Source organism: Anomaloglossus baeobatrachus, chromosome 3, assembly GCF_048569485.1.
Source record: "Anomaloglossus baeobatrachus isolate aAnoBae1 chromosome 3, aAnoBae1.hap1, whole genome shotgun sequence".
In the NCBI taxonomy this organism is placed as follows: Eukaryota; Metazoa; Chordata; class Amphibia; order Anura; family Aromobatidae; genus Anomaloglossus; species Anomaloglossus baeobatrachus.
The window spans coordinates 622,402,397-622,412,807 of NC_134355.1; the positions used below are offsets into that span (position 1 = coordinate 622,402,397).

A 10,411-nucleotide genomic window follows, 5' to 3' on the forward strand; every position below is an offset into this window, starting at 1 on the left:
TGCTATACTGGCACTATCACGCTGATTCTCGACATACCTGTAGTGGTCAGCTCAGATGTTTAGGTTTTAAAATCCAAGTAAAAGTAAAGTTTATAAAATCATCAGCTTCTTGAGTGGCAGAAGCTGAGGATCAGATAATATCTGGGGGGGTATTCATACTTATCCCCTCCCCCTGTTAGAATTTGCATAAGTATTATACAATGGATTGACTTTTTCACTAACAGGACCAGTGTGAGGTCACACCCATGTGACCAGAAGGGGCGGGGCCTCAGCTAACAAAAATGTTGCTTCCTGGTATCAGCTTTGTTGCCTGAGGCCACGCCCCTTCTGGTCACATGGGTATGACCCTACACAGGTTCTGCTAGTGAAAAAGTCAATCCACTGTACTTATGCTAATTCTAACAGGGGGAGGGGATAATGATGAATACCCCCCAGATATTATCTGATCCTCAGCTGCTGTCACTCAAGAAAGTGATGATTTTATAAAACTTTACTTTCTTGGATTCCAAAACTTAAACATCTGAGCTGAAAACTAAAAAGGTATGTATTGATAGTGCCAGTATAGCCTTGGCTTTGGGTTATATACGAAAATCCTGGTGATTGGTTCCCTTTAAAAAAAGGGAACCAGTCAGCAGATTTGGCCCCTATAAGCTGCAGCCACCACCACCACCGGGCTCTTATATACACGTTAAAACCAGGAGAACAGAGTAAATTTGCTTCAAAAGGTATCAAAAATTTATTAACAAGTTATTGAACATATAGTATCAAGTATAAAACAGGCACAAGGAGAGACAGTGATGTAAAAGGCAATAGCACCTGGGGGGCTGCACGGCTAAAAAGAAATCAAATCTCTATCCCTCAGGCCATATGTGTCCAACAGAGCAAGAATAAAAGCCCCAGTGGGCTCATTTATCAAAGGCACAGCCAAATTTATTAGATGATCACACAGACCTGAGTAGAGAATAAACAACAGGCAAGCAGTGAATATACTGAAGGAGCACATGCATCGGGCAGTCCCCAGTATGTAAAGAGGCCCATAAAGGTTCAATATGCAGAGTAAAGCTGGGAAAAGCCAAATGCACGTGGACCCAATACAACAGCACTGCTAACCTGTGATAGCCAAAGATCGTGCAGCCGACCAGGGGTGACAGGAGGGGGTTTGAGCCCCTAATACAGACTCCAACGTACGTTTCACGGATGGTGAAGTGTTCGCTTCGTCAGGGAGTGTGTACATAGCACAGAAGGGCTGCTATAAATAGCCCTCAGCACAGCAGACTTGGCATGGATCCTTTTAACATCAAATTGACTTATAAATTTAACACCAAGCGCATTGACTTTTTAGATATTCTTATTGATGTTGATGATGGAAATGTGATTCAAACTGATATATTTCGCAAGTCAACATCCGTCAATGCGCTGATTCATGCCTCGTCTGCCCATCACGCATCTACAATTCGTTCTGTCCCTACCGGACAGTTCCTGAGGATGAGGAGGATCTGCTCCTCGGATGTCAAGTTCGAGGAGCAGGCCGCTGACCTGATGTACCGCTTCCGTGAGAGGGGTTATAGTAACCGCAGTATAAAACGTGGGTACCTTAGGGCTAAGAACACTTCTCGCTCTCAGCTCCTTCTTTCTAGACAAAAACCTCCTCAGGATTTTTCCAGTGTGAGATTTATTACTACCTACAATAGTGAGTGGCAGCAGATGAGGGCCATCCTTAATCGCCACTGGCCTATCCTGAGGACTGATCCCGCTTTTAGGGATTCACTATCTGACTATCCCTTGATGACTGCCAGAAGGTCTTCAAATCTCAGGGATAAGCTTGTTCAGAGCCATTATGTTCCGCCTCCGTCCAGGTTTCTTGGCTCCACTTCACCTCAAGTTGGTTGCTTCCCTTGTGGCCACTGCCTGGCCTGCCGCAATGTCTCGCACAGTTTCGTGTTTACATCTGCTGATGGGAGGCGTGAGTTTCACATCAGAGACTACATTTCTTGTGGTACATCCAATGTGATTTACTACGCGGTATGCGGGTGCTCACTCATTTATATTGGGTTGACATCCCGTGAGCTCCGCATCCGCATAAGGGAACACGTGCGAGACATTGCGGCAGCTCGAACAGTGGATGATTTTGCCACTTTGAAGACGCTGCCGCGCCATTTTAAATCACACCATGGTTGTGATCCTAAATCCCTACTGGTTCGCGGCATTGAAGTCATTCACAGCGGCATCCGTGGTGGCAACATCAAGCGGAAGCTGGCCCAGCGTGAGACTAGATGGATGGTCACTCTTGGAACAGTTGCCCCATCTGGTCTCAACGAGGCTTTGAGCTTTGCCTCTTTTCTTTGACACCACCTTGGGTTTGCCCCCTCCCCCTTCTTTTCTCTTTTTTTAGGGGTCTTTTATTGTTTTTATACATTCAATATGGTGGCTCACTATTTTTGTGGCCCAATGTGTTTGTTGGTTAAACAGGTTTTAACTTTTTTTTCCTTATTTTGTGTTTTCCCCTATCTTTATTTTTGTCATTTAGCACAGATTTCTCATCTGGGTCTTCAAATATGATCTCTTTCGACACATCTTAATTCTACATGTACATACGGACCCCTGGAACCGGATTATGCGGCTGCATTGTTATCTTATTATGACTTGTTGTCTTTATTTATGATTCATGACTATATATCAGCTTGTGTATCCGGTTCTTTGTGCTCCGTGATCCTGTTAGATCTCTATTTTCCATTTACATACGGACCCCTGGAACCGGATTAAGCAGCTGTATTGTTACATTCTCTTATCACGAACTGTTGGTTTTATCTATGCTCTATGATCTTATATCAGTTTGTGTACCTGGTTCTCTGTGCTCCGTGCCGCACTGATGTGCGCTTGCGCATTTCTCGCCGCCGACCCGGCTTTCCGCGGCTGTCTCTGACCGATCGGGGCGCATGCGCGGGAGCTATGGAGACGCGTCCCCGCTCCCGCGCATGCGCCGGATCGTGACGGCCGGTGGGAGGTGCTGGGTCTGTGTAGCGCGATGTGCGCATGCGCCGCCTTTTACCAGTGCGGTGCCCCAGCTGTGCTGAGGGCTATTTATAGCAGCCCTTCTGTGCTATGTACACACTCCCTGACGAAGCGAACACTTCACCATCCGTGAAACGTACGTTGGAGTCTGTATTAGGGGCTCAAACCCCCTCCTGTCACCCCTGGTCGGCTGCACGATCTTTGGCTATCACAGGTTAGCAGTGCTGTTGTATTGGGTCCACGTGCATTTGGCTTTTCCCAGCTTTACTCTGCATATTGAACCTTTATGGGCCTCTTTACATACTGGGGACTGCCCGATGCATGTGCTCCTTCAGTATATTCACTGCTTGCCTGTTTATTCTCTACTCAGGTCTGTGTGATCATCTAATAAATTTGGCTGTGCCTTTGATAAATGAGCCCACTGGGGCTTTTTTTCTTGCTCTGTTGGACACATATGGCCTGAGGGATAGAGATTTGATTTCTTTTTAGCCGTGCAGCCCCCCAGGTGCTATTGCCTTTTACATCACTGTCTCTCCTTGTGCCTGTTTTATACTTGATACTATATGTTCAATAACTTGTTAATAAATTTTTGATACCTTTTGAAGCAAATTTACTCTGTTCTCCTGGTTTTGATGTACTCTAAGAGTAGCTCTGAAGTGGGGTGGTGATTGTGTATGACCCACCCCATCTCCTTGTTTGCATGGATTCTTGTAATCTAATCTTATATACACGTTATACAGTATTCTAAGAGCCCAGGCCGCTGTGTAGAACGTAAAAATCCCATTATAATACTTACATAAAACGGTCGCTGCGGTGGAGTTGGGCCATATGTGCGTCTCAGTTCTCCGGTGCCGGCGCCTCCTCTTTCGGCCATCTTCGTCCTCCTTCTGAAGCCTATGTGCATGATGCGTCATACACACTCGCCAGTCCCACACAAGCGCACTACAATACTTTGATCTGCCCTGCTCAGGGCAGATCAATGTGTGCCTGCGCATGACCTCAATGCCGACGAGTGTGGATGACGCAAGCGCTTCATGCCCCCCGGTTTCAGAAGAAAGAGAACAAAGATGGCCGAAAGAGGAGGCGCCAGCATCGGAAAACGGAGACGCCCATCTGACCCAAGTCCACCGCACTGCCACCTTAGGTGAGTATTATAAAAAAATCACTTTATGTTCTACACAAAGGCTCTTCTATACAGCATGTTAGGATGCTGTATATAAGAGCCCACTGGTGGTGGCTGCAGCTTATAGGTCCCAAAACTGGTGACAGGTTCCCATCAATGGTTTCACTAAAGATCTGGTAAACGATCAGTGAAGGACAATGCAATGTAGATTTTAGGAGGCATCAATAGGAGGACAAGCAGCAAACGTCTAGACACATTGGTTATCTAGGTCGTATCTCACTACCAATCATCACCATAGAGAAAAGTCAATCACAAGCTTGGAGGAGGAACTGGTAAGTCATTGAGAGGTAAAGTCATTCCTGCTTCACTGGCTTGTCTGAAGCAAGGATACCGGTACACATGCAGCCCAAGTAGACCGGCCTCCCTTCCAAACCAGCCTACCCAGCCAGTGGCTATCACAACCAATTCGTGGCTCTCCGGCCATTGTGGAATTACCGTACACCTCCAGCATGAAGAGTTGTAGTTAACAGCAGCTGGAGATCACTGCATTACCCTGTACAATCAGCAGCGGACATCCTACTCACCAGGGAGCGTAGAACTCCACCAGCCACAGACTATCGCTCTGGACAACTTCTCTTTGGAAATTAGAGGCTGTCAACGATACGACATCATCACTGGCCGAGTACATACACCGCGCTGCCACAAACAGCGAGCAAACCACTGCACCTGAAAGGAGATCCGCTCATTAATGAAATAAAAATTACATACATATACAAATCAAGTGAGATAAAAATCTATAGATAAAGATCTATGGGTCTGTGTGGGGCCGAGCCTGTGATGCCGGCAGCAGGTCAGGGGTTGCATCATTTGGAAGGGTCACACCTGGCTTGCCGTGGAGATTCCCAGGCTCCTAGGTTATAGGTTCTGCAACGGTAGATACAAGAAAAGCAAATGCACAAGTAAATTGTCACAGACGGCTCCCCTGTACCCCATAATTATCCACTAGAAAATTTAGCTCATCTAACTGGGTCAGAACACTGGACAGTGAGTAATAAGTTCCCATGTACAGAGTATGCTACTGATCTTACTTATAAAAAAGATTAATTGGTGGAAAATCTGCCACTCATTCGTGTAAGGCCGCTTTCACACTATGTTATAACTTCCGTTCAGTCGTCCCATCGGAGCTTCCACTTGAACCGCCCACAAAACAGGTTATGGACGTATGCACCGACGGGGCCATTGACTATAATGGTGCAGATGGGAGTCACCGTGTACTCTGTCGTGCACCATTTTTGGGAGTATACGCTCTCTGCAGGCAGACACCAGGCGTAGTAGACTGCGTTCGGCTGTCCACCTGCAGAAAGCTTAAACGCCTGAAAATGGAGCACACGGTGACTGTCTGCACCACCATAGTCAATGGCCCTGTGGGCGCATGTGTCCGAAACCCGTTTTGCTGGGGGTTCGGAGGGAAGGTCCAACAGGGCCAGTGAACGGAAGTTATAACGCAGAGTGTGAAAGCGGCCTTAAGCCTGCTTTACACTGGACGACCGATCGTGCGATTTCACGATCGATCGTACCCGCCCCCGTCGTTTGTGCATCACGGGAAATTGATTGCCCGTGGCGCACAAACTCGTTAACCCCCCGTCACACGTACTTACCTCCCGTGTGACGTCGATGAGGGCGGTGAACATCCACTTCCTGAAGTGGGAGGGATGTTCGGCGTCACAGCGGCGGGCGGCCAATAGAAGCAGAGGGGCGGAGATGAGCGGGATGTAAAAATCCCGCCCACCTCCTTCCTTCCGCATAGCCGGCGGGAGCCGCGGGACGCAGGTAAGCTGTGTTCATCGTTCCCGGGGTGTCACACGGAGCGACGTGTGCTGCCACGGAAACGATGAACAAGCAGCGCCATGTTTCATAAACTATTTTATAAAACCTAGCGACGAGCACACGACTTACGATTTGTGAGCGATACTGCGTTGCTAGGAGGTGTCACACAGGCCGACGTCGCAAGCGATGCCGGATGTGCGTCGCAAAAACCGTGACGCCGACGATCTATCGCACGATGGGTGCTTTACACGAGACGATCTATCGCGCGATAGATCGTCTCGTGTAAAGCACCCTTTAGTCACTTTATTAAAACCATCAAAAAACGCCTACAATTGTATTTATTAGATTCATTAAAATCTGGTATGCAAATGAATCTAATAAATACAATTTTAGGTTTTTTTGTTTATTAATACTCCCTAGTTAAGTTATTTTGATTTTCACTTTCTTAAAACCCATCCAGACGCTGCTGAAAAAGTCTGCTGGGCACACTGACCTGCGGTGCGGATTTATAATCTGCAGACAGCAACTTCTGTAAAGTGTAAAGAAATCTGCAGAATTTTCAAAATAAAATCTGCACCAAAAACCACTTGTCTTGGTGCAGTTTTGGCAGCAGCGGATTTTGCATGGGATGTGGGTGAGACTGTATGTGGGAACATTGCAAGTTACACAGATTGTATCACAAGATCTGGGCCAAAAATCCCTTGGATTTTGGCAGTGAGATGCGTCGGTCCCACCCTGACATTAGGGCACATGCACAGCACAATAGTTTTAGATGTCAATTTTAAAAAACAGGCACCGCAATGCCCTGGGATTTACTAGCACAGCCCACACCCCCAGATGGTTATTGTTCAGATTCTCTGATTTTTTTCTTTGTAGAATGGATGGTACACAGAGGCACACACCGGTGTCTGACCTTAGCTGCACTCTATGGGGCCAATCTGTCAAAATACGCGGCTTAGGCCGGTTTCAGAAGTCCGTTAACGCACTGTGCTAGTCTCCATAGACTTGTATGGACTACGCACTGTAAAGCAAGTGTCTGCGTTGCATCCACTGCACGTCACAGCATCGTTATTTTGATGCTGCGTCGTTGGAATAAAAGACAAAAAACAAAAAAAAACCCTCTTTCACCACTTTATTAAAACCCCCAATACCCCTCCAGGTCCGACGTAATCCTCAGAGGTCCCACGACGCTGTCAGCTCTGCTACATGAAGCTGACAGGAGCGGCCATAGAACACGACCGCTCTCTCATAAGCTTAACGCAGCAACTGAAATTAGCCGCGCGATCAGCTGTGCACAGTTCTCGGGTGGAGGACTGCAGCTGTGGGTCACCTGAGTGATGGCACAGCTAATCGTGCAGCTCACTGCAGTCACTCAGGGGATTTGCGGTCATCTCTCTCTCTCCTCCCGACCGCAAATCTCCTGTCCCGGCGAAACATTAAAAAAAAAATAAAAAATAAATAAAAAAAAATGCAAAACATTCTTTTAAAGGAATCCGTTACCTTTATCAGCACACTATGGCTACTTTCACACTTGCGTTGGATGGCTTCCGTTGCTATCCGCCGCCTTGAGGAATTATGGTAACCGTTGCAGGAAACTGTTTTATTCCTCAGACTTCTATTAGCTACGGATAGCAACGGATGGTCTTGCGTTGCATCCGCCCCGCATCAGTTTTGTCGCTGAACGTCAGTGACCACTGGGCGGATGGAACGCTGCATGTAGCGTTTTTCTGCACTTGGCGGAGTGTCAAAAAAACACAACCTGCAGAAATCTGTTGGCGTCCGTTGTTTTTATAATGGATACCTATGGTGGCAGATTACCTTAGAATCCGTCATTTGATGGAAACCGTTAACGCATCCGTCTTTACACAACTGCGCATTCCCTTCCAACACTCTTGCACCCCTCCAATCTATCCTCAACTCTGCGGCCCGCTTAATCCACCTCTCCCCCTTCCATTCCCAAGCCTCGTCACTCTGCCAATCCCTTCACTGGCTTCCCATCGCCCAACGACTCCAGTTCAAAACATTAACCATGACATACAAAGCCATGCACAACCTGTCTCCTCCCTACATCTGTGACCTAGTCTCCCGGTACCTACCTGCACGCAACCTCAGATCCTCACAAGATCTCCTTCTCTGCTCCTCTCTTATCTCCTCTTCCCACAATCGCGTACAAGATTTCTCCCGTGCATCCCCCATACTCTGGAACGCTCTACCTCAGCACATCAGACTCTCCACTACCGTGGAACGCTTCAAGAGGAAACTCAAGACCCACCTCTTCCACCAAGCCTACAACCTACAATAGCCCTCAGTCCAGTAGATCACTGCGCAACCAGCTCTGTCCTCACCTATTGTACCATCACCCATTCCCTGTAGACTGTGAGCCCTCGCGGGCAGGGTCCTCTCTCCTCCTATACCAGTCTGTTATGTACTGTTAATGATTGTTGTACATATACCCTCTTTCACTTGTAAAGCGCCATGGAATAAATGACGCTATAATAATAAATAATAATAATGCCCAGATGTGTAAAGTCAAGGAAAAAACCTAACAGATTCTGTTGTTTTGCAGGATCCGTTGCAGCGATTGTGCCACTATATGCAACACATCCGTTGCATCCGTCACACAACGCAATGGATGCCGTTCAACGCAAGTGTGAAACTAGCCTATTTGCAACGCATCCGTCACACAACGCACTGTGATGGATGTGAAACCGGCCTTAGTACTTATTCTGCCCCGGGTACTGGGAAAATTCTACCCTTGCTGAATGAGATTGGACATTTTACCCCAGAAGATGTTGGGACGAGGTGGAGACTGGACACATTAACTGCAATCTGTGCATGTACAGGCCTAGAAGAGAGGTCCCCCCTAGAGAGGGGCTCTCAGGACCCCAGAGAAGCTGCACGAGAGGCTGTCACTATAGAGACAATCACTGGAGGACTGGCAAACAATAGTGCACACAGGCAGCAACATACACACAGGCAGCAACAACATGTACACACAGGCAGCAACATACACAGGCAATACAGACAGGCAGCAACAACATGCACACACAGGCAGCAACATACACACAGGCAGCAACATACACAGGCAATACAGGCAGCAACATACACAGGCAATACAGGCAGCAATACAGACAGGCAGAAATAACATGTACACACAGACATAATACAAACAGCAACATACACATACAGGCAGCAATATACACAGTCAGAGGCAGACACAACCTATCAATGACAGAGCTGCACGGAGCGCCGATACATGGAGCCGCTTACCCAGCAGGATCCTGGCCATGGCCGGCGTCTCCTCGGTGTACGGAGTCTCAGTCTGTGCCTGACTTCGCTCTGCAGTACGGAGCTGCTCTCTCACCTTCCGCCGTGTCCGCCGCCCATTGGTCGTTCCTAGGATTCCATCATTAATATAGCCAATCAGCGGCGGCCGGGTAGCGCAGCCACCTCAGCCCCTCCCACAGCCTTCATCCGGCAAGGCGAGCTGGGTGAATCTGATTGGCGGGCGCCGGCTGATTTGTTTGTGTGGGCGGGGTTTCTTAGCGTCCTAGGACGGGACGTGACGTCACCGCCGGATAGAACGGTGTGAACTTTAGGTGGAAGTTTGTCTGTTTGTGCCTTGTTTTCCTGGCTTTCCTCCTATCCCAGACCTGTTATTAGTCTCTTATCAGGCTTATCTGATTTTGGATTTGCTTCTTGGCAAGAGAGGCCCTTCTGTGAAGAAGCAATGAGTAAATAAATAGGAGGGCGATAACATTGTGGGTCTTGTAGGAGTCTGTATGGTAGATTCCGTTATATTTGTAAGAAAAAGCTACCCAGGATTCTGCACTTTTTTTCGGGACTATGACACAGAACAAACCCATCTTTTTTTGTCTCGTCTCCCTTCGTGCACTGGTGGATTTTGCAACAAATGTATCCAAATTGTCCTTCCCTGTGTGATGAGGCTTATATATTTTAGCTCCTTTGCTTGCTTTGCAATTTTCTTTTATAAGTAGTGGTGAGCGGACGATATCATGCTCGGGTGCTCGGTGCTTGTAATGAGCAGTTGGATGCTCGGATGGGTGATACTCGCGTACCCAAATATAATGGAAGTTAATGGGGAACTAAACATTTTTTTGAGAAAGGCTAAGTTCACATTTCCGTTGATTTGTATCAGTCACATGCGTCGCTTGACGCATGTGACTGATGCGCTGTTCAACGCTGTACAACGGATGACAAAGAACAGAATTCTTTGTCGGATTCCGTTGTGTGCGGGGGGCGGTGTTCGGGGGCAGAGCCGAGCGGGGGGCGGGGCCAGGCGCTGAGGATGTCAGTGGAAGTGCTGCGGTCTGCATGGCTGGGGACAGGTGAGTGTATGTGTGAGTGAGTGTGTGTATGTGCATGTATGTATGTATGTATGTATGTATGTGTGTGCACATGCAAAGTGCGGGAGGGGGCGGAGCCGAG

The 10,411-nt window shown here is 47.8% G+C and overlaps 1 protein-coding gene across 1 annotated transcript in view; it reads right to left on the reverse strand.

Annotated features, from left to right (window-relative positions):
• The window catches only part of PDIA6 (protein disulfide isomerase family A member 6), a 56,634-nt gene extending 47,293 nt beyond the window's left edge, over positions 1-9,341 (reverse strand). The window contains exons 1-2 of the mRNA XM_075341110.1: positions 9,233-9,341; positions 4,720-4,861 (exon numbers count right to left, since the gene is read on the reverse strand). Coding sequence (XP_075197225.1) covers positions 4,720-4,861; positions 9,233-9,251 — 161 coding nt within the window. The 5' untranslated portion in view covers positions 9,252-9,341. The remainder of the gene's footprint in view (positions 1-4,719; positions 4,862-9,232) is intronic.
• Between the last annotated feature and the right edge of the window lie 1,070 nt (positions 9,342-10,411).